Source organism: Borostomias antarcticus (genome assembly GCF_949987555.1).
Source record: "Borostomias antarcticus genome assembly, chromosome: 11".
NCBI lineage: Eukaryota > Metazoa > Chordata > Actinopteri > Stomiiformes > Stomiidae > Borostomias > Borostomias antarcticus.
Window position 1 is genome coordinate 15681503 of NC_140244.1, and position 25689 is coordinate 15707191.

Here is a 25689-nt window from a genome sequence, read left to right on the forward strand (position 1 = left end):
CTATCCAGCGCACCGTCTCGAATTCCAGGCTCTCAAGTGAGCAGTTTGTGAGAAGTTCAGCCATTGGCTAAAGGGACATGCCTTCACTGCATGGACTAATAACAACCCCCTCACCCACATCCTGACCAAACCAAAGCTGGATGCCTGTGAACAGCGCTGGGTGGCGAAGCTGGCAGCTTATGACTTCGACCTTAAGTATGTCCTTGGTCCGAAGAACGTTGTCGCTTATGTGCTCAGCAGAGAGCCCTTTGCAGGTCGAAGCATAGGGGAGCGTCTCCTTCAATAGCCATATGAGGGTCTGCTGTATGAATCAGTGAAACTGATGGGTGTTGACGTTCAAGATGCCTTCAGGTCGTCCAATGTTCGTCAGTGCGCTCAGACGACCAGGAAAAGTGGGTGTGCTTCCACAACTCCACCCCACTTCAGCTCGGTGTCCAGTGCTGAAGTCTCCGCCATCTTTGACAGTCACGTCACCTGGGATGCTGCTGCTAGGGTCAGAGCCACAGCCTTGGCGAGCCATGTTCAGAGTGTCACTGACATAGGCCAAACTGCACTGCCATCTATCCCAAAACAGGTCCTTGGGGCCAGACAGCAAGCTGATGTCGAGCTCGCCCATGTGCTCTCCTACAGTACGTCGAACGCCGCTGCTGACCTTCCAGGCGGGAGAGGTCTAGTGTGCCGCTCAATGCACTGAAGCTATTGAAGTAGTGGGATAAGCTAGTGTTGGAGGATGGACTTCTATATCGAGTGTCAAAGGACCCAGTCACTGGAAAGAAACGGCATCAGTTTGTTGTGCCCGAAAGTCTGCGGGAGGACACCCTGCATGGATGTCATGACGATGCGGGTCACCAAGGCCAAGAGAGACCTCATCAAGCAGAGGTTCTACTGGAGTTCTGTGGGACGTGATGTGAGGAATCATGTCAAGTGTTGTGGTAGATGTGTCATGAGTAAAACACCTGAGCCGGAGGGTCGAGCACCACTCGAGAGTATCAAAACTACAGCGCCGCTCAAGCTGGTCTGTATAGATTTCTGGACGGCTGAAGACTCCAAGAACAGGCCTGTTGATGTGCTGGTGATAACAGATCACTTCACCAAGCTTGCTCATGCTTTCCACTGTCCAGATCAGACTGCTAAGCAAGTAGCCAGGAAATTGTGGGACAGCTACCTTTGTGTCCTACCTTTGCTAGCGACCCTGCTTCAGATCTCTGGCGTGAAGAAGTCACGCACCACGGCTTACCACCCCATGGGGAATGGTACAACTGAGCGTTTCAATCGAACTCTGGGGAGCATGATCAGAACACTCCCTCCGCGAGCGAAACAGGCATGGCCACAGATGCTGCACACCTTGACATTCATGTATAACAGCACTCCACATGAAACAACTGGGTTTCCACCCTTCTATCTGATGTACGGGAGAGTCCCTCGCCTGCCTGTCGATGTGCTGTTCAAGTCTGCCTTGCGGGAAGATGGTGATGTCTCCTACCCGAAGGATGTGGAAAGCCTGATGAAAGACCTTAAGGAGGCCATGGCCTTTGTGGAGAAACATGCCAGCAGTGAACAGAGACAGCAAGCTGAGATATATAACAGGAGAATCAAGGGTGCACCAATCGAGCCAGGTGACAGGGTTCATCTGGCAAACAAGGGAGAGAGAGGACGGAGGAAGTTAGCGGACAGATGGGAAGACGTCTACACTGTCGGGAGAGCAACCCAAAGACCCACACCTTCCAGATCCGTAATCCTGTCTCTGGTCAGACACAAGTGGTCCAACCCAACCTGCTGCTGTGTGTGAACTTTCTACCGGCCCTGCCGCAGGGTGACAGTGTCTCCACAGACTTCAGTGCTGGCGGTTCGGATGGAAATGACGTCTCTGGTGTGCAGTCTCTGACCTCTGAGGGGGAGATAGATGGGTCAGCTCGGACTCTGGAGCATTGGGTTTCTCAGATCCCTGTGAGTCTTTTGGCAGTGGGTAGCAACCCGCCCACGCTTCCACACGAAGAGAGTCCTGATCATGAAAGGGATGGGAGTGACGTGGCTGAAGAGGACGCCAGTGAAACAGCCGATGACAAGAGCACGGTCTGTCCTTCGGATGCCATCAGCATGGCTTGCAGTGGAAGGACTCTGATCCACACACTACACACAGAGCCTCACTTGAGCCTAGCTGTGTTCACTACGGCTTTAGCACAGTAGTATCCAGAGCAGGCCACATGGTTAAACCTGTTAACAGGCTTAATCAAACTATGAGCAATCAGAAGCTTTTGAGCATGCAAACACATAAGTTTAGTACATGGGCTAGTTCATAATTCAACATCAAAACAGCCAATTAGAAGTCAGACCCAGGGGTCGGGTCAGGCTTTCTTTTCTTTATTTTGGGTCTTGGGGAGGTCTACGGGTCCTCTTTTAAAGGAGTAGTAAAGGGAAAATGCATGTTTAGCCCTGTTTTAAGGTTAATTATGATCATATACAATGGTTCAGATCAAAAAGTTGACACAACTAGCACTTTTGAGAAAGTCTGATAATTGCTCTACCACCGTTTTGGTCATACAATGGATGTGGGTGGGCACCGTGAAAAATCATTCAAAAAACATGTTAAACTCTCAATTTCAAAGAGAAGAAACTCACAGAGGCGTTCTGACATATAATTCGCCATAAAGTAAGATTCTAGTTCATCTCGAAAGGCTTTAAAAAAATATTTAGCATAGAACTATTTAGTCGCAGCACATATATTATGTAAACCTCCGCAAACTAGGTAGCCTAGCAACATAAACAATAACAATAGCTACCGTAAGTAGTTCCGCTTCCTGAATCCCCTCTGCGGATTGATCTACACATCTACAACGGTCACGTCGATGGATTCATAAAATTATCAATAAAACCCTACAGGATTCATACTTTGCAGTGAATTTGATGTCAGAACACCAATGGACACCAATTACCCCCTCGGTGAGCTTTTTGTCTTTGAAATTGAGAGTTTAACATGTTTTTGAATGATTTTTCATGGTGCCCACCCACATCCATTGTATGACCTAAACTGTGGTAGAGCAATTATCAACTTTCTCAAAAGTGCTAGTTTTGTCAACTTTTTGATCTGAACCATTGTATATGATCATAAGTAACCTGAAAACAGGGCTAAACATGATTTTTCCTTTACTACTCCTTTAAGAGTGACTTTTGTGAATTGTATAGAATGTGTAAGCTGGCACATTTATGTCATCATTGAAGGGTTAGTGACAAGGCCTGCATTTTCCCTCATGAGTTCTTATGGAACAGCCTTGTGGCTTGACAGTACATTGTTGAACAATGTTTGTTCAATTCCTGTGTGTGACCTGACCATTTTGGTGTGGTATGACCTGAACATTTTGGTCTATGTATTTTGCCGAATTCAGAAGGGGAGAGTGTAACAGAGTTGTTATTGATAATTGAAGTTCACCAAAATTAAGTTTTATTTTATCTTCATCTTAAAATTGTTCTGGTTGTCCATACAGGCATACCATACATGTGACCATGTATTGGAGCGCCCCCGTGTGGTTTGGAGTGGGTAGTTGCTATATGTATATCTGCTGTTAAGCCGCCTGCTCGTCCCTTTTGACTGTGACAATGGACGAGTGTGGTGAGTTGAGATCGTGCTCTGCCTTTTTGTAGATCCTATTGAGAGTATCTAAAATTGTATGATTCGTCAGATGTTTGTTTTCTATTTGTTTTCAGACAGGTAATTTGCTTCTTGTGTGATGTATTTTACCATTTTACCGAGTGAGCTAACGTGTCTGTCTTGGAGCCGTTAGCTAGCTACAGTAGTCTGGCTACTGCCCGTCGCGTGGCTGGTGTTTTGACGGCAGGATCTTTTCCACCTTTCTTTCTTTCATTTTGTTCTTAGTATGTAAAGGGCAGCACATCTGAGTGACATCAACCATCCCATCTGTGTTAAAAACAGGTATGTTTGTGTGGAGAAATGTATGTGTATGAAGTTTGATATTGTTAAGCCTGCATAGATACATTTAGATAATTTAGGAAAGTTAGGAAACTACGATCACTTTGCATTTGTTCAAATTAGTTAAATCAGTAGTAAACTGCTCGGCCCTTTTGACTGTGACAATGGATGAGTGTGTATGTAAACGGCAGCACATCTGAGTGACAGCAACCATCTCATCTGTGTTAAAAACAGACGTGTGCAATAAAAGTTGGATGAGCGATGAGTGAGGCAGAGCGAGAAGTAAAGGGTTACACTTACAGCTGCGTAGAGCGCACTAGAGCTGGAGTTTGGAGCTGGCTAGGCTACCTATGTTTTACAGCTACGTTAGCAACGAATGTTTTTGCAGACTGCAGATTAACTAGCCAAGTTAAGATAGCTAGCTAATGTTAGCTAGTGCTAACGTTCGCTGTCTCTGTGGTTTTGCCAAAAACTGACCATTGTCAGAACAGCCGTTTACAGCCTGCGCTCTAGCCCAAAACTGCAAAAAAGCCTAGAGCTCATGGCGCTGTAGTGCTAAAAAGCGTTTGGAACACAGCTCTCGTCTCTATAGCGCTCATTACCCATTGTAAACAACTAGAAAACAGCGCCAGCTCTAAAATACAGCTCCCCAGTGGACACGCACCCTTACACTTCACAGAAACAACTATTTAGCTACAGCTCTGCCTGTGTAACTAGCAACAAAGTTGGACCTATAGCTAACGTTAGCTAACAGCTGAGAATATACCACGGACCTATTCAATGTATTCGGTTCGAAAGCCAACGTTAGCTAAGTTACATTGTAGGCGAGACATTTATTTCACTTGCCAGATTGTAGACATCTGTTCCAGCCAGCAAGCACACTTGATCCACTAGTGTCTGACTAGCTGGTCGTGTCATAGCTATCTAGCTGACCATATACAGATGTTCTCATCCAAGGCTAGCTAACGTTAGCTGTTGGCTTGCTGGCTATTAATGACGAGCTCAACAGCCTGCCAGGCTCTGAGGCTGGTCTTTCTTAGTTGTACAAGTCTACAATCATCTCCACTGTCTTGAGAGCCTTGAGCTCCAGATTGTGTAGTTACATCTAAAAGGTAGGAATATAATGCTACAGTAATCATAGAAGGATATCTGTACTTTTAAGAGAGGCTGCACATGCACCCAAATTCAAATCACAACTGATACTCTGAACATTCCATCAATTGTTTACATGGGAAAGCATGACCAGCTTCAGACAGCTCCAGTGCAATCTAGTGCTTATTCTGCGTCCATCTCTGGTCGTGGGCTTGCCTTTTCTGAGCTGTATGGACATACTGGAGGTGGCCGTATGCATTTCTCTCTCCTGTGAACTGTCACCATAGCAACCACAGCGCAGCAGCACAGCTCTACAGCACCAAAGCACAGAACACACAGAATTCACTGACTCGCTCTCCATACGTTTCAATGGGGAGCGCAGTTGCCGAACAAATCGCCACACAGCGAAGACTATAAGTCCCACAGCTTAGATACTTACATTGTACGAATCGGCACAGTTGTGTGAACATTTGGATATAATATGTGTATAAGCTCTTAAGAAAAGAAAAAGAGTAAAAATGCAAAATTAGCAGCTCAAAAGCTAGAGTGCGTCGCCATACGTTTCAATGGGGAGCGCAGTTGCTGAACAAATCGTCACACAGCAAAAACTATATCACACAGCTTAGATACTTACATTGTACGAATCAGCACAGTCGTGTGAACGTTTTGATATATAATATGTGTATGAGTTGTTAAAACTGTAGGCATAGGGACAAGTTAGAAAAAGGGTGAAAATGCTAAATTAACAACTCAAAAGTTAGAGTGCATTGCCATACGTTGCAATGGGGAGCACAGTTGCCGAACAAATCGGCATACAGCGAAAACTATACGTCACACAGCTTAGATACTTACATTTTACAGATCAGCACAGTTCTGTGAACATTTTAATATATAATGTGTGTGAGCATTCAAAACTGTAGGAGTGCCAGCAGTTTACAAAATGTGTTAATATTTTCAAAGTAACAGCTGCCACCACTCGAAGTTTCTGAACATTCCAAAAGCAGTTTCAAGGAGTTTCAATGGGGGAAAAAATAGTTTTAAAAGGTAAATTTCTAAAAGACTATAAAAATAAAAAAAATCGGAATGGATCTGGGAAACGGCTAAAGACGATGAACATTTTAAAGTTTGAATGAAGTTTCTAGCACAAAGTATGAAGAAGTAGTTAAGGGCCAAAAAACTGAAGAGAATATTAAGAACTAGAAAGGACATTTCCTGGAGAAAATGTGAGGTGGGCTAGCTGCCGCAGCTGTATGTAACAGCTACTGCTAACTACTACGGACCGGGCAATCTCCATGCACCCACCGGCGAAGACCGTGCGTCTCTAGCCCACTCAGGGGCTGAATTGTGGGGTCCGTGGCGTGGACAGTGGCGTGGTGGCGAGACTTCGCCCCCTCAGGTCAGAGCTAGTCGGGGACAGTGTACCCCTCTCCGGGCCACCTACCCGCCTGCACCAGTGAAGATCATCTGTCTCTAGCCCACTCAGGGGCTGAGTTGTGGGCCCTGTGGCGTGGATAGTGGTGTGGTGGTGAGACTCCGCCCCCTCAGGTCAGAGCCAGTCGGGGACAGTGTAACCCTCTCTGGGCCACCTACCTGACTCCACCAGTTAAGACCGTGTGTGTCTAGCCCACTCAGGGGCTGAGTTGTGGGGCCCGTGGCGTGGATAGTGGCGGGCTGGTTAGGCCCCGCCCCCTTAGGTCACAGCTAGTCGGGGACAGTACAGTGACCTCCGGGCAATTTCCATGCATCCACCATTGAAGACTGTGTGTCTCTAGCCCACTCAGGAGCTGAAAAGTGGGTTCTGTGGCGTGAATAGTGGCGTGGCTCCGCCCCTTTTGGTCATAGCCAGTCAGGGAGGGTGTACTTGTTGCGTGTCATTGTTGACATCCCAAACAAATGCTTCGCACGAGCCTGTCTTGTTGTTGCGGCTAGCTTTTCAAGGCAAGGAAGCTGAGCCGGAATCCATGGACGTCGCCTACCGCGAGATCAAGGCATTGCGCAATATCGGAATCAGTTAAAGAACGCCAACTAACACCTAGGTGAGTTTCTTGTCTTTGAAATCGAGTTTAACATGTTCTTGAAAGATTTTTCAAGATGCCCGTCGACATCCATTGTATGACCAAAACGGTGGTAGAGCAATTATCAACTTTCTCGAAAATGCTAGTTTTGTCAACGTTTTGATCTGAATCATTGTATATGATCATAAGTAACCTTAAAACAGGGATAAACATGCATTTTCCCTTTACTACTCCTTTAAGGTCCAAAAAACTGATGAGAATAATAATAAGAAAGAAAGAAAGAAAGAAAGAAAGAAAGAAAGAAAGAAAGAAAGAAAGAAAGAAAGAAAGAAAGAAAGAAAGAAAGAAAGAAAGAAAGAAAGAAAGAAAGAAAGAAAGAAAGAAAGAAAGAAAGAAAGAAAGAAAGAAAGAAAGAAAGAAAGAAAGAAAGAAAGAAAGAAAGAAATAGTGGGAATATCACAAGTTGGGCTAGCTTTTACAAGCTAGCCCACCTAATAAGTAAGAAAGAAATAGTGGGAATATTACAAGTTGGGCTAGCTTCTACAAGCTAGCCCACCTAATTACAGGTACAAATACAATCACAGATGTTTCAAGCCATATGTTTCCAATCACAGATATGTTGAATTCTTTCCAACAGAATATGGTATTGTTCCCCATCTAACTTTACTGTCCATTCTGACCTAGTCTCCCCCTGTTTACCATCCTGTCTTGCCAAGACACGCGTCCTTCCCCATTAAAGTATGCACAAAACCTATCCTGAACATTGTATGCGTCCTTGGATGCTCGTCTCGGACCACGGGGAGCAACCACACTCTGCAGTGATTGCCCCAATTCCTCAGCATTCTCTACTATAACGAATGGCATCTCCTCCAGCTCACCAGAGCCTGGTAGCGGGGCATTCTGAAGAACGTTCATTGTCCCATTTCCCAGATTGGACTAATAAAACATAAATCCCAGCATCTGAGCTCCTCACCTCATAGTCACCTACTTGCACCACCCTGAATTTGATTTCTGCATCGACCAGCACGAGTAGAACTATGGAAAAGGTTTTTTTTTAATAATTGAAGTACATGCTCCCATAATTGTTTGAATTGAATTGAAACCTTTATTGTAGAGGGGAATTTGTTTAGCACACGTCAAGCATACATGCTTTGGACTCTGTATAAAGCAATGCTTCCCATCTAGCGCCCCCAAACAGTTTGGAAAATTCCATTTGTTTCGAAAACCTTCCGCTATGGCCTTCCAGTCCTCCTTTGTTGGAGGAGCCATCTCCGTAGCCAACATTAAGTTAATAATGGCATCACACGTCATATATACACTTTCGGCCAGTTGTTCCAACCAGGCAGTACGAAAAGGCAAGGCTCCTGAAGGTCTCACCTGTTGCCAGGAACCTGCTTGAACAAATAATATGGCATTATGTTATTGCATTACATACAGTACCCCTAAATGAATGACCCCTAAATGAATGACCTATGTCATGTTTCAATCAACAGGAACTGAAGTCACAGCCCGCTGGGCCCAGCTGCGAGATCAAGACAGGTTCATAAAAGAGCGCAAAAAACGGCAGGTCAGTGGAGTTCCCGGGACAGCAGGAGATGGAGTGGAAATTTGAAAACCTGATCTCATTCGTGGTGCCCCATATGAGACCCCAGATGTAAGTGTATATTATGTATTTTGTATGTATACCTTTGTTTAATATGTATATTGTAAAGCACATTGTGTTACTTTCACGTAGGAAATGTGCTATATAAATACAGATTGAATTGAAATTTAATGTCTTTGTATGTGCATTTAGTTTATGGAAACAGTCTTTGTGAATGTAATTGCATCAGTGTTTTGCTTGTTTATCCATTACATTTATTTTTTGTAGGTCCAAGGGGAATTTGCCCCCCATGACAAATAATGGCAAAGCAGTAGGTGAGCCTGAACCAACATCCCATCCCAGTCTGCCTAGGCCCGGTCCCAGTGCACCCTCCCCTGTCCCTGTGACCCGGATCCTTAAAAGAAAAAAGGCTGACATCAGATCTGCCGCTGATCCAGAGGACAGGCTTCTTAGAATACTTGAAGAGCCACAGCCCACGCCGAAACCACATGTCCCTCAAGAAGAGGATGAAATGTTCTATTTTTCAATGAGCATTGTTCCTACCTTCAATCACCTCAGCCTTCGAGGGAGACACTCTGCACGCTTCTGCATCATGAGCTTGCTTGACACCATCAGCGATGAAGACAGGCATGTATCCATATGTGTTATGTTTATTGTAACAACCTTTGAATACAAAACAACTGTGTAATATAGGCTTGATGCATTATTGATATGTTATTATTTAAGTGGGACCTTCACTGCACCACAAGTACTTGGGCACCCTCAAACCTACACCAGCACCCCTCAACCCTAGTCCAGCTCTGGTTCCTACAGCCGTTACGCCCTATGCCCATAACCAGTGGGGTCTACACGGAGCACGTCTTCACCGACCCTACCAAGATGGCGACTAGTGTTACAGACCTTAATTCATCATTATAGATCATTTCCTGTGTCTGTACTCTGCTAGCTGTATGTATGGCAAGTGAAAACAAATAATCCTAATCTAATTTCAATTTTTTTATGTATTTATTATATTTAATTATTATGTATTCCAGTTATATTACAATCCAAGTTAACAAACTTACAAGATTCATCACAAGCACAGAGTAGCCTACAAACCATTTGAATTTATGGGTATAAATAAAAAGCATTTTTTTCTTCTATTTGGTCGTTTGTATGAATCAGATTTGAATTGTTTTAGCTTTTTGGTAGGTCTGTAAATGGTATTTTAAATGGGCATTGTCCCTTGTACAATTCAGTCCAAGACTAAGCTTAATCCTTGTCTGTGTAACTAGGCCTAATGGTAAAGGAATATTGATATGTTATTGTTACTGCACCTCAAAGTGCCAGCCAGTCGTTGAGCTGGTTCTATGCTCTCTCTGTAGGTGGTGGTCATTCTTTTGAGTGTGGGGCCAACTATGGACAGCAGGTGGTCCATTCGGGCAGGGCTCATCCAGAAGTATTGTTTGAACCTGAAGCATGGACAGTATTTGACCAAAGCTTTAATACATTGATTAGTTTAGAGTTGAACAAATTTGGCAAAAAATGCCAACATTTTTTGGCCTAATGGCACTGCCTTCACCAGGCAAACAAATTGTTTGAACCTTTGTTCATCCAGGCGGAGCTCTCTCACTAGGTGATAGTAGGCACCCTGGGCTTTCCTCTGTAAGTTCAATGGATGAACCCACCATCGTCTGCTCCTCAGAAGCAGCAAAAGGGCCAGTGCCCTTCTACGATTATAAACAGCTGCAGAAATGGACAGAAAAAAGTTGCACACGAGCAGTCTAGCAACAGGCAGCCAAGACCAAAGTTTTTACAAATTACCGCTAAGTTATCATTCGCAAGATCAAGATGCCGAGAAGATATGGAAACATGATTTCAAGCAGCAATGAAGATGGCTACTGATAAAGTGATCGGTGTGCTGCTGTTAAAACCTCATCCGCTGAAATTATATTTTCTGTCTTTCTCATCCCAGCCATTCATGATAAACCAATTCAGTTCAAACAAAGGGTAGCATGTGACTGAAATAAATGATTAGGCCAGCTGAGAAATGCGAATTTCTATTGTAGACTAACAGTTACATTAACACTTTTCTCAAAACGTAGGCTAAATCAACATTCACATTTTGTCCTAACAGAAAGGTGTTATTCTATCAGTAGTGAAGAATCAGCTTGAGTGTCTTGACAGATCCAAGTGGTGTAGGTCAGGTGTCCAGGAGTGTTGAAACCGGACCCGGGACCCGGTGCGTAGACACACACGTTAGGTCCACCAACAAAAAAAAAGGACCAAAATTCCATTCTCATCCGCTCACTGAGCGGTAGGCTACCTCTCTTCTCTTTAGCCCAACAGGGATATCCCTTGCTCCATATCTCTTACATTCCTCACGAAGACCTTGAGGGTGTTTTTGTACACGCACTTCACTCCCAGTCTCCAGAAAGGCTCAACATCTTTATTTCCTTAAAGGGCTTGGCGAAACATTCTGTCACATAATGTCTCCCAGTCCACCTAAGCAGATCCCAGATTCGGATGCTGCGGGGTAGCCCAGCGCCCCCCAAAATGACAACAGAGAAAGGTGGCACAGAAACGCCCAATGTCTCTTAAAGGGAAATAAGGAGTGATATGTCACAGGCTATCTGGGAAAGGCTTAACTTAATCAAGTTACAGGACTAAGTGGTGGCTAAATATGATATTCAAGCAGAGGGGGAGGGGGGATGGCCCTTAGTCGACATCAAAAGGGCCTGGGGGAAGACTACTCGTCTCCCCAGAGACTCACATGAACGCCTCCAATGGTGTTCCCTGATTCTTAGCAGATCAGAATGAGTCTCAGATGGAGAAAATCCAGTCAGAAAGAATGAGACAGGATTTGAAAGCCCGCATCACAGGCTTAAAGGAAGCAAAACAGGAGCTGGTAACTAAATTGGAAACGACGGAGTTATCAAGAGGGTGGGCTGACCTGAAGCTGCCATACTGACAATCACGAGAGACAGAGGAGAGATTACAGGGGCAGTACAGGCCCAAGAGCAGGTCTCATCGCAGCTAACCATTGACGTGCGACAGAATCAAAAGGGCCTTGCTCTCGCTTTCAACAGATACTAAAGGACTCCGAGACCTAATGACAACACAAACTGAGCTTCTCTCTGAGCTGTCTGTCACCTTGAGCTCTCTCTGTCGGCAGCTCACACACACCCATCAGTCTCTGGCCCTGCTTCGGGGGGGGGAGGCTACTCGGCCCCCACCTCCAGAATCTCTCTTGACTCCAGCTCCAACGGGAAAACATCCTTCCCTAGGGTCAAAGGCCCCCTCCAGTTACAACACAAGTTCCAAACATCAATCTGGGTGGGGCTCGTAGGAGATCCTCTCTTAGGACTTGACGTCCTGACTCAAATGAACTCATCTCTTGAATTCCATGGGGGGGAAATCAGACTCACAAAACTGAGGTGAGTGACCAAACCGGATCTCACCGGACATCGCATATTGATGGCCGAAAAACAAAACCTCCTATCTGCAAAATTGTCTGATTGGCGATTTTCACTTTCAGGATGATGTCACAAGGTAGGCTGCCCCTATTGAGACTGTCTGCACGTTATTTCCCGTCCTTCAATGTGACAGAAAAGTAACCTGACCAAAACCTCCAATCAGGTTCGCTGAGAAAATATTGAAGCACAACACCTGCCATCTACACCGAGCTGAAACTTGAGACTCCTGTGGTAAGTAGACCCGTCTAATGACGGTCAGATTGTAGTAATCAATTGTTTTCAAACTAAAAGGTGTCTTCCACCTGTTAGTGGAACCACTAGTGAAGTATTTGGTAGTATTTCTGTCAGGTTAAGGATAAGAAATAATCTGAATCGCGCAGGGTAGCATTTTAGAGCTATTATGTAGTAGCATACTAGCGTATTAGCCATAAATATCTATAGTATTAGAGCATAGTGGTGAAACTTTTATCACACCAAGAGGGTGACTTGATCGAAAATGTTAGGAATAATACTTATAACAGCACTGAGTGCCATAAATGAGCGTGTTTATTAGCCTAGCTACTTCTAGGTGAAAAACCTTCTATCTGCAAGTATGTAATGTTAGCTAGGAGATTTATCCTATCTGTATGTAGATAGGAGGTTTTGGCGTTGAACATTTTGAACTTGTGGTTAGAGGTTGCCATTGCTGCTTTGATGTGAACGCCATTATCTCTTATTAATTGCAGGTCAACACCATACATGTCATGTCAACACCATGGCAGGAAAAAACCCTGAGGACAGGACAGGCAAAAAGAGGCATCTGCCCAGAGGAATGATGATGGTGGAGTTGGCTCTCAAGAAAGGCAAGTAGTGGTATTGATGCATTGTTGGGACCAGTTCCAGTGTTATAACATTATAATGGGAGTACATGGGGATATTTGAAACAGCTGAGAATAGCCTAAAGGTTGTATTTGGTAGTAATGCTTCCAGCACTGTACCACCACTAATAGTCAAATGAATTATTACAACATAATCCGAACTCTGTGTCATGATGGGCACATTAGATATAATAACACTGAATGTTTTAAAGATGATTTAACACAATGATACTGATAATTGCATTTCATTTATAGGAAGAAAATCTAAACCTGATACAGCCACCACTTCAGACAGCCATGTGGTGACTGCAGGGGACTATGGTACATCCACCACTTCAGCCAGCCATGTGGTGACTGCGGGGTACTATGGTACATCCACCACTTCAGCCAGCCATGTGGTGACTGTGGGGGACTATGGTACATCCACCACTTCAGCCAGCCATGTGGTGACTGCGGGGTACTATGGTACATCCACCACTTCAGCCAGCCATGTGGTGACTGCGGGAGACTATGGTACATCCACCACTTCAGCCAGCCATGTGGTGACTGTGGGGGACTATGGTACATCCACCACTTCAGCCAGCCATGTGGTGACTGTGGGGGACTATGGTACATCCACCACTTCAGCCAGCCATGTGGTGACTGTGGGGGACTATGGTACATCCACCACTTCAGCCAGCCATGTGGTGACTGTCATAGAATTTACTTCTGGCCTCAAGACTTCTCAGATCTCAGCGTTTTGTTCTTAAAAACCTATTGATCCAGTCCCCTGCCTTTTGCTATTGTAAACACTTTAAACCTTTGTTCTCTCTCTCTTGTAATTCCAAACACCTCCTGAACCTCTGTCTTCCCCACTTCTTTGTTAAGACAGACACCCCTGTCGTTGTATCCTCACCAGGACAGGAAGGCCTCACACCTCAACCTTCCCGTCCTGGCTCAGGCCATTGTTCCTTTGTCTATATTCAAAGTGTATCGCGCTTTTCTTTGCATCCCTCGACCACTGTTTGATGTCCGTCACCTTATTATGACGTGTATAGATGGGTCAGCCAACCAAATGTCTGCTAGCGTCACATCCTTGTATTGAGCACATATAAGGCTGCGCCAGACGAGCTTTGGCTTCACTTCTTTCTGATGAACCACTCTGTGTTTTATCCTGAGGTCCTTTTGCAATCGTATTGTTTTCTTAATAAATCTGACTGAACCTTTTTGTGCGAACCTTGGCAAATCCTTTTTTGACTTAAGATCAAAACTTCTTCAACATGACTGCGGGGGACTATGGTGCATCCACCACTTCAGCCAGCCATGTGGTGACTGCGGGGGACTATGGTACATCCACCACTTCAGCCAGCCATGTGTTGACTGCGGGAGACCCTGGTAAGCCTACAACTACCTTGAAGGCAGGACCCTATGTTAAGGATCTGGTAGTAATTCACATAATTAAGGCTAAATTAGTTTGACCTACAATAGTAGAGCAATCACCACACACTCCATTGGAGATGAGATGAATCATACACTCATTGCCTATTTCCTACTTTCCTTACAGGAACATTCCTCAAGACAGCCGGAACTACAGACCAGCCAGTAATCACAGAGAAATTATGTTATGAGGAACTTGTGATATTCACATACATCGCTGAGTCTGATTTAGGAACATCTCCAGCATCTGATGCAGAGTCCCCTCTAGATGACTCCGACCTTGATGAAACCTACGACCCTACAAAAGATAAGCAGGAAGACACTGAAAGCTCTAGTAACAGTGGAGAAAGTGGGCAAGAGGAAGAACTGGCAGAAGATCAAGTACCTGAAGATCAAGGAGTTCCGGATCAAGTACCTGAAGATATTGTGGAGGAAGAAGCACACAATAGACCTAAGAAGAAGAAAGGTGTCAACTACAGAAAAACAAATGTGGAAAACAGACGGCTGGGAAAAGAGTACAAGGGAAAAAATAAAGTGGGGAGAGAAATCATTGAGATTACTTAAAGTCCACGCTCCATAACACACAGATGTCATCATGGCTGCACCGAGGGTCAAATCAGAAACAAGGGAGGACAGCAATGTGAGAATATTTCTGAAGAGCAAAGGCAAACGATCTTCGAAGATTTCTGGAAAATGACCTGGGAGCAAAGGAAGGTTTACGTGTCGTCACTGATTGAAGCATGCCCTACAAAACGACAAACAACAAGTGGTCAATCTCGGAAGAACCTTACATATAAGTACAAACTGCAGGCCGATAACAAGCAGGTACCAGTTTGCCAGACAATGTTTCTGTCCACACTCAACATAGGAGCATGGAGTGTCCATGAATGGGCCAAATCGGACACAGGAATGCACCAGGCGCAACAACAAACACCATCAAGGAGCTGCAGTCGGCAGGATGGTTCTGCACAAGAATTTCTTGACAGACTGCCACAGGTTGAAAGTCACTACTGTCGGAGGTACTCTAAAAAAATGTATCTGGAACCAGTATTCAGTACATTTTCCTCACTGTACAGAGAATACCAGACATACTGTGGAGAACATGGTCATAAAGCAGCCAGTGATTGCACCCTTAGAACGGTCTTCAAACAAATGAACCTGAGCTTATTTAAGCCAAAGAAAGACCAATGTGATGTGTGTGTTCAATATGAGGAGGGCAATATGGACAAGGAAGCTTATGAGAAGCATATAAAACTGAAGGATATGGCACGCAGGCAAAAGACACTGGACAAGGAAAGGTATGCAGAAGACGAATCGACTGTGGTGTTAACAGTGGATCTTGAAGCAGTACTGTTGGCTCCAGCACTCAAGGCCAGTGCACTGTATTACAAAACTAAGCTAGCATGTCACAATTACACAATCTACGACCTTCATTCCCATGATGCCACATGTTACTTTTGGCATGAAGGTGAAGGGGGGCTAGATGCCGACACATTTACAACCTGTCTTCTGGATTACCTGATCCCAGATGAAAGGTGCAAAGCAGCATCCACCAGAATCATGTACTCAGATGGATGTACTTACCAGAACAGAAACAAAGTTCTTGCCAATGCACTGTATGACTTCTGCTGCAAAACCAAGAAAACGTTTTTTCAAAAAATCCTGGAAAAAGGTCACACGCAGATTGAATTTGATAGCGTACATGCTGCCTGTGAAAGAGCACTCAGGGACAAAAAAATCTATGTCCCCAGCAACTACAAAATGTACATAGAGGAAGCCCGTCCAAAGCAGCCCAACAAGATTGAGTACAGTAGGACCCCACTTATCCGAACCCAACGGGACCGAAGGTCGTTCGTATCTCTGAAATGTCCGGATGACTGAAACATGTTAAAATGCACCAAATTCAATAAGTGGTATACTTGTTTCATATAGACTCATAATGGACAGATAAATACCCTTAATTACTTGTGAAAATGCATCAAAATTGCAATCAAATAGCCAACTAAAAATAAATAAATGAAATGACAGACAAGTCGTCGTGTCTTAGGCTATTGTAGCCTAAAAGAAAGTCTCTAAAACAACCGATGTAGGCTAATGTGGTCTAGGCTGTAGGCTATTATTTAACAAATACAGTAGGTCTAGTAGGCTAATCTACATGCCCACAACACGTCTGTGTTCCTGAAGTCCATTAACTGGGAACGAAAAATGACTCGATGCTGCTTCAGGTTGCTGACGCGCTTTCTGGCTACCAAGGAATGCAGCTCTCACGCAGCAGACTCGTTTGCGTTTTGCGCTCGACATTAGAGTAACAAAGAAATGAAACGTGACAGTAGGCTACAGGCAACATGTAGGTCTACATACAGTTGTTTTTATTCACAGTAGGATACAGTACTGTAATGAAAATCCCACCAGTAACCAGATAGCAGGCTAAAAAAAAAAAAATGTTTTTTAAGCCTGTCCGGTAGACCGGGAGGTTCGGATCTCGGAAGTTTGGATGAGTGGGGTCCTACTGTACTTGAAGCATGACTTCTTCAAGACATACACTGATCTAACATACTATTCCACAATCCCCCCTGGACATAAGGTTGGTGATCGGGTTGTCACTGACATCTGTCAGTTGAGATACAATGATGGGTCCCTTAAGTACAAACTTGACTACAGTGAATCAGATTTTCTTCCTTTGCCTCAGAGGTGTAAAGAAAACACTGGTTCAGTCAGAAGGAAATATGCAGAAACAGCAACTGAAGGCTGTACTTCCTCAGGACTGCCATGCATTCTATGATGGTTTACCTCACTACACTGCTTAAAGGAGCCATAGCTTTGGACAGTACTTAAATTGACACAGCGTTAGCATTAAGAATCTGTGGACATGCGTTTTTCAAGGACTATCAGCGGTGTTCCTTCAGTGAAGGATCTCGGGATCACTCAGAGTTGGATGTTTAAAACCAATATCGGTGTCATCTTGATATAAAATTAGACCATTTAAACCAGTGTTGTCATTATTTGCAGGTAGTAACAGGCAATTGTTTGCGACGTGTCTTAGTGAATGGGGTCCAGTGACACTTCCCTAGAATCCTCTGGTTTGTCTTAATCACCAGTGTGTTATTCTGTTTGGTTTTTCATTGTGTATGTTACTGTCCTCCAGTGTAGCTCTCTGGCTAGTGTGTATACAGTATTTGTGCTTTTGGTCTTTATGTTGGCCATACTGTACTGTACACTGCACCTTTTTTTTTTTCCAAACTTTGGTTTTTTACTGTGTACGTTACTGTCCTCCAGTGTAGCTCTCGGTCAGTGTTCATACAGTATGTGTGTTCTTGGTCTTTATGTTGGACATATTGTACACTGCACCATTTCTTTTTCAAACCTGGGCTGCCAAGATACAAAATATTATGCACTAATGTTGCATTTTACCTAGTTTTTTTCCCTTTTACCCAGGTGCTCACACTGCATTTTGGGGCATTCTCTGCAATATCCCAATTTGTGCCACTGTTCAATGACTGTAGCTCTGCTGAAAGGGACAGAAAGGAGTGTTAAGGCCTCAGTAAGAGTAGCGTAGATCCTGAGCCGACAATTTAACCAGATTATGATTTGATTGCAGCAATGCTTCATTCATGCTTCAAGGTGCCTGTCTGAATGCTAGGTTCAGACATGTTATTTCAGTCAACTTTGTTTTTGCTTTGCTTTAAGGGGTGTGTTCTCTAATAAACGATGCATGGGGTGGGTTGTTTTGTTTTATTATATTGAGTGTGGTTATCTTTAAGGTCTGGTTACAGTTACAAACTAAAACAAACTTAAACTAGCCGGCCCGTGCTACAAGGTCAGGCAACATTGAAGAAAGAAGGATTAATGTGTCTATTTTCATGTGTATCTCTGTATAACATTTCATCTAGACTGGTATGATTCTGGGCGTTGTATAGAATCACAGGAGGGATTGAAGAATCTAGGGAGAAATGTCTCTAACATCTACAGAGTCTTACTGCTATGTATTTGATTTAATGTGTTTGTTTTCACGTGGACACTGTGTAGTCGATAGAGTGAGGGAGACAGCTGATGCTGCTGCTGCTGTGGCCGTTCGGTAGGCAACTCAGCCGGACAGATTCGCTGCTCCCAGCAGGCAGGCACGCTGATAACACCATGCGGGGAGGGAAGTCTGAGTGTGAGCCAGCAGAGAAGCAGGGAGAGAGAGAGACTAGGGAAACATCCCAGTGTTCCATGTGATTGTATCTTAATAAATCTATCATCTGTCGCCGCTTTCAATCCCGTGTTGGGTGATTTCATCAATGACTATCACAACAAGAAGACTATTAACATTGTGGTTCATAATTAGACGGTGCTGCAACTCTTATCAAGGCTTACAAAAAAATACACAACGCAGAGCAACAGAAGAAGAAAACCTCAAAAGCCAACAGTAGCCTACACACATTTAACTTCATACAACTAGCTAATGACCAAAACGTTTAATAGGGTAGACCTATAGGCCTACGCCTGAGAAATTGGGTCGCTCTAGATATTGTAGCCTATTAATGCACATATTTCTCAAATGTCAACATTCACGTTGTCCTACAGAAAGGTGTTAATTCTAATCAGTCCAAACATTTGACTTAATACAATGAATAACCAAAACTAACTATACATACGCATATTGAATGTGTTCCTCTTCTTGAAATGTTTGTCTACTGATTCAACGCTCTTCAGACTCCGACAGACTTCAGGACGCGCTCTTTACGTTACGGTACGGATTCAGTGTGTGCGTGCTATAGAACGTTACGTTCGTATGTTACATTACGGTACGGTACGGTCGCTGTGCGTGACGGCCTTAAGTGTCTCCCTGCTGTTTCCTAACCCAGGCCTTGAGCTGCTGACATGGACCCTCTGAACCACCACATCCCTGGACAGGTGACCTGAGTGAACTGAGCAGCAGAGACTGACTGTAGGCAGGTGACCTCAGTATCCCAGTCAGAGAGACCCTGTGGGCAGGTGACCTCAGTATCCCAGTCAAAGAGACCCTGCGGGCAGGTGACCTCAGTTTCCCAGTCAGAGAGACCCTGTGGGCAGGTGACCTCAGTATCCCAGTCAGAGAGACCCTGTGGGCAGGTGACCTCAGTAGCCCCATCATGTGGCCTATGAGAGGGTGACCTACCTGGAAGTGGGACTGGAAGGGTCTGATGGCCAGCAGCTCTCTCTCAACGCGCTCCTTCATGCCTGGGTACTGCAGGTTCCCTCCGGTCAGGAACACGTTGCTCACTAGCGCCTCCTGCTGCTCCAGAGGGTATCTGCACACAGGTAAACATACACTGCTTCACTCCCAAACTCAAGTACACAGGTTGAGATTATGACCATGAAAATTACTTGATGAAGCATTTCTGCTTCAACAGTTATGATCACCCTCAAAAATGTTAAGCCTAAACATGGAGTGTGTGTGTGTGTGTCCTCTACCCAGCCAACACATATTGCAGCGTCTCCATCAGGCCCATCTGCTCCTCCCCGGTGAGGAAGGGCTGGAAGAGGATCTCAGGAACCCGCAGGCGCTCTGTACCCACAAACAGCTGGTGGTACTCCGCCATGTTGAACACCGGCTAGGGGAGGAGAGAGGAGGAGCATGGGAGGGGAGGAGAGGAGAGGAGAGGAGAGGGGAGGGGAGGGGAGGAGAGGAGAGGAGAGGAGAGGAGAGGAGAGGAGAGGAGAGGAGAGGAGAGGAGAGGAGAGGAGAGGAGAGGAGAGGAGAGGAGAGGAGAGGAGAGGAGAGGAGAGGAGAGGAGAGGAGGGGAGGAGAGAGGAGGGAAGGAGAGGGGAGGAGAGAAGAGGGGAGGAGAGGTGCGAGGAAGAGAGTTAGTAGGTGAATCTGGTTTAAGGCCTGTTTATACTATTTACACTAAGTACGTATAGAGATATGCAGGATACGCGCGCCAACCATGATGCGTGTCTGTATACGTACTTAGCGTGAGGCCTTAACTCTACACACACGCAAGGCAACACCAGCTGCTTGTGAGGCAGTATACCAGAGATCTAACGTTCTACCAGATGGAAAGAGGAGACGGCAATTAAGAAGTAGTAGTAGCTACACAATGGCGGTAAATTTGAATTTTGAAGACAAGTTATGTGAGCTAGTCCGCAATTACACACACCTGTATGATGTGACAATTCAGCTGCACCATAACACATCTGCATGGCAGAAGAGTTGGCGAGAAATTGGTAACATTTCAAACCTGAGTGAGAAAGACGCTGAGAACAGCCACCTTTCTCCTGAGAAGGACTCGCAATGAACGTGTGGTGCCAAGACTGGGAACACCTGACACTTATATATTTTGATTGACTGGTGATAAAAACATAATTAACACAAGGAATTAACTATCATACTTTGCAGATTACAGATACATTTGAATGACAAATCTAAAAAATAAAAAAGATTACACTGCAATACAAAAAAACAAAACAATGATCTAATTAATAACATACAAAATGAACAAATAATTTGGATAGCCTAATATAATTGAACAAGGCACAAGGGCAAGGCTTTATAGGCTATAAAATAAACTGACGTTATACCTCTAACCACAGCGATCTTATAATAAAAATAGTCTATCTCTGACCACCAGGATTTCTGGCAGAGAATCAAACTTCTAGTCGTTGACCTGCCTCATGGTGGACATGCAAACATCTATTTAGACATAAAGAACGCAGTGGAGAACGTGAACGATGCCATGCTGCTTGTGTAGCATTTGCGTAAGAACATACGGAGGCCTTTAGATCTGCTGTACTGTTGACAGCATCTCCCTGCTGCAAGAAGGTTTCCATACCTGGACAACGCTGACCGGCTTCTCCATGTCTGTGTTCTCCTCACCGAGGTCCGTCTCCGCCTCCGCCTCAACCACACCCTCAACTTCCTCCAGGGGTTGCTCTAGCTCTGACACCTGAGAGAGGGGAGGGGTTAAGGTGAGAGAGGGGAGGGGTTAATTCAGCTGAGAGGGGAGGGGTTAAGCTGAGAGAGGGGAGGGGTTTACTCAGCTCAGCATGTTGACACCACCTGTCTTATCCACACTCAGCTGTGTTGCTCATCCACTGTCTGTCAAGTAAGCCTGGTTTCTCTTGTTTTATCTCCTGTTTGTGAAGCAGGAGGCAGCTTGATGAGCAGATTCACCCCCTGATCAGGGTCTCATCTGCCACAGACTCCCCAGCCTGAAGTCTAGCTGGAACCGTGAGGGCTTTCCTCAGTCATCAGTGTGGGCGGAGCCGTGTCTCTGACCTCATCATCAGTGTGGGTGGAGCCGTGTCTCTGAGCTCTGACCTCAGTGTGGGTGGAGCCGTGTCTCTGACCTCATCATCAGTGTGGGCGGAGCCGTGTCTCTGACCTCTGTGTGGGCGGAGCCGTGTCTCTGACCTCATCATCAGTGTGGGCGGAGCCGTGTCTCTGACCTCTGACCTCAGTGTGGGCGGAGCTGTCTCTGACCTCAGAGTTACACTGGGCTCCCTGGCCTTGCTGCAGCCTCCTGCCCTGCTCCACGGCCGTGCCCAGCCTGGCGATGTAGCACTGCAGCTCCTCCGCAGAGTCCATGTTCAGATCCACCAGCCTCTGACGGAAGTGATCCAGCAGACCATCCTCCAGCAGCTCCTGCACACACACACACACACACACACACACACACACACACACACACACACACACACACACACACACACACACACACACACACACACACACACACACCGTTGTAGAATTTCTCGTTCAATATGGGTTAAGCAGCAAAACAGTTCAACAGAGTTACCAGAGTTTATTCATCCAAGGATTGTTACAAACACTCGAGTGGCTTCTTGTCCAGCAATCTGCAGCAAGGCTGGTCAGTTGAGAGAGCGCCCAGTTCAATCTGTGTCTCACAATTTAAGGCAGATGAGTGCAACTCCCCCTTTCCTGCCCACTCATCTAGACTTCCAGGTGTATGTCGTAATGTTCCCCAGGACATAGACCACTGAGGCCTGTCCTTTTTATCTCACCCTGGTAGGGCTGCACAATTAATCGTGAATTAATCGAAATCGCGATTATGACCTCCGTGATTAACTCATTGCAAAAGGCCGCAATTAATGTGATTAATAATTTTGCTTTGAATTGAGTGTGCTAGGACACGGACGAATCACAGGTGCTTATGCTCTCTGACCAATCACATGCGTTCCCGCTGAGTGCGCTCTGCACAGCAATTTCACTGAGAAGACAGATAGCAGTAGGTCAAGACCAGTGTCACAAGAGTAGTGAGTAGTGAAAAAATTAGCGAAAACGAGGTCAGTGAGTTAGTAGCAAGCAAGGCTCCGAACCGGTTCAAGGAACGGAAACGAAAACCGAAAACGAACGGTATTTTACGAGGAACAGAAACAGGAACGAAAACGAAATGGTCTTTAATTGTTCCAGAACAGAAACGTTAATTTGAAATCTTTAAAACCGGTTAATAACGTTATTTTTTCGTTCTTTGTAGTAGGCCTATATAACTTAAAAAGTATTTTAAAAAATAAGAAAGCTGAGCCTTTTATGGCCGAATAGGCTAAATTAAATTTATTGAATTTGTAGCCTACATCTTGTCCTGTTTTTGTAATGTAGCCTAGGCCCCTAAATCTGTTATTTCACAGTCAGGATCTTAAATGCTTGCTTAGCGAAATGAAGAGATTTAGATATTACAACAACACACCATAGCCTAGTTCAGACTAGGGATGTGCACAGCGACTATTTTCACTGACGACTAGACGTGGTTTTGTAACCGATTACATGACTAGTCTAAAAACAGGATTCCCAAGTTTCTACAACAAGTGCTATTTAGAAAAATTGAGGATGTTTCTCAAACTCTGCAAGTTAAGATGCATGACTATTCTTGATGTTTCCCAACCACTCAGCGGCAGCCAATTTGCACGCGTTGCGCAGGGCTGTCACACACTCTCCTTTGTTTGCCAGTGCAAAACAGTAGTTCAGCCTGTCCTTACAGCTTATTACTTAGCAAAGATATCAATGTGATTTATTCAGTTTAATTGATGAAGAGTAGGCTAGCCTATAGCCTGTAATGTTTCAGTAGGCTAAAACTAGATTTCACATAAAGACCGCGGATGTCAGAGTGGGCAATAACGTTCGAAGGCAAATTTATTCCAACATTGGTCCACAAAGAATGATGCAAATAATAAAGTGAAAGAAATAATAGCCTACTGTGCAAATATAATGTTTTATATGGACCTGCGTGTCTGCAATAGAATTCCTCTATCTTTATAACCAACATTCAGCGGAAGCCAATTTTCACTCGTTGCGCATCTCGCTCCAAGTATGGTTTGGCTATTTAAAACACGGAGTACTTTGTGACAGTTGCTTGGATGTATACTAGTATGCATAAACCTATTTTTTTCGAATTTAATGGTCTGCCTCCTTCAGAGTTCTACTCGGCAATTAGGCTGTGCAAGCGAGCGCGCCTCTTGGAATCTAGTCATAGCCTATTGTTGCACAGATTTCCGTCAGGTCTTGACTTTCACAAACCAAATGATTAGGCTACATTAATTAATATGAGCACACTTTAGTGACAATGTGCCGTGCAACCCTGATCATTGAATAGCATAAGTTAAATTACTATAATATTAAAGACCGCGGATGCCAGACGATAGGCTATACGTATTAGGCGTATAGGCGCCAAATCCGGAGCTCCCATACAAAAGGAACGCAGCATAAACAATAGGGATTGCGCAGATGAATGAATGAGGTGACTAATTATTGATAAATAACATAAAACATAAAACGAAATAAAAACAAACAATAGGCCTACAGGCGCAGAATAAAATAGCTTGCAGCAACAGTACAAGAAAATATTTTTAAAAGGATGATGAGCTATGATGATGACTTAAGATAGACCTGTGCATAGTTTACGGTGTGGATTAAGGGCATACGGGAATAGGACTAATGTTGCGTATTTCTTGTAAAATAATCAACAAGGCTACACTACAGCACACATCACCAAGGCTAATATTGTTGGCAATAAGGCCACCACAACCCTAGACTTGTTGATTAGGTTATAGCCTACCTTACAAGAAATACTCTAGGCCTATAGAGTCTTAATAGGCTAACACCCCCGGAACGGTGAACGGGACGTTATTTTTCGTTCTTAACCGGTTCAGGAACGCTATGTTGGTGGCGGAACACAAGAACGGAAACGTTAAATATGCTGGTTCTGCTCGGAGCGAACCGATTGAAAAATAATTTCGTTTTTAAGCCCTGGTAGCAAGAAAGCGATCAACGTCCGTGATTTGGGAGCATTTTGGTTATTATATATTAATATTATATATTAAATATTAATCGCAATTATTAATCACAATTACCATTTTGAAGCAAATAATCGTAATTATTGGGGTGTAACTGTCCGAAAACATCACGGTTCGGTACGGACGTCTCGGTTCGGTTCAGGAGCGGCGCGCCTGCACTACTGCATCACTGCCCCCCCCCCCCCCCCCAAAAACAAAACAAAACAATGACAACAACATAACAAAACAAAAAAACAATGTTGACCAGTGGAATAGCCTACAATGCTGTCAAGTAACTTTGCTGTTTTTTTTTCTTTTAAGTGTTCCCCCCTCATTCAAACCCCATTTACCCCGCTTCACTCAACCTTCATATTTTTGGCCAGAAAAATGTCAACACTGTCAGCAGACAGGGAAGACCTGCTGGCAGTGACGATGTCCCCAGCAGTAGAACATTAAATAAAAACGAATAGCCTACTTAGAAATATGTTTTTGAATCACTTATTTAAAACAAATTAAATGCAATAAAAATTTTAACTAAATAAATTAAAATCTTTACTAAAAAATAAATCTGCCTTTTTTCCCACAGAGATATAGACTATGTGTGCAAACGTGCGTGTACAAACGAGTGCGCGCTGTGTCCAGCTTCGGAGTTTCATTTCTCTCATTGCAAGGACTATAGCCTACATTGGGACCTCCGTGATATATAAATTATTCCCTTAGCCTACCTGTGTTTCATTACGGTGCATTAGGCTAAGGCAAACGAACAGAATTAATAGTTTTAACTCAGGAGGACGGTAATGAGGACAATTGAATATCAACGCAAGCCCACTGACAAATGTGAGTTGTGCGCTGATATGATGACCCTGCTGGTAGGCTACTCGTTTCCAAATCACAGACAGGTCGCACGGGACTGTAGCCTATATCAAATGACTTATTTGCTCGGCAAAATATGGTAGGCCTAAGTAACTTGCGGTACAATTAGATGGGAGATGGATTACAAAGGTCCCCATGTATAGCCTATTTCGCTGTGTGAGCAAGCCGAACTGAGGGGGGGAGGGGGGGGGGGAGCGCA

The 25689-nt window shown here is 44.5% G+C and overlaps 1 protein-coding gene across 1 annotated transcript in view; it reads right to left on the reverse strand.

Moving 5' to 3' along the window:
• The window catches only part of actr5 (actin related protein 5), a gene marked incomplete at its 5' end in the record, with an annotated part of 75458 nt that overhangs the window by 35758 nt on the left and 14011 nt on the right, over positions 1–25689 (reverse strand). The window contains 4 exons of the mRNA XM_084445300.1: positions 19504–19636; positions 19800–19939; positions 21161–21274; positions 21811–21972. Coding sequence (XP_084301426.1) covers positions 19504–19636; positions 19800–19939; positions 21161–21274; positions 21811–21972 — 549 coding nt within the window. The remainder of the gene's footprint in view (positions 1–19503; positions 19637–19799; positions 19940–21160; positions 21275–21810; positions 21973–25689) is intronic.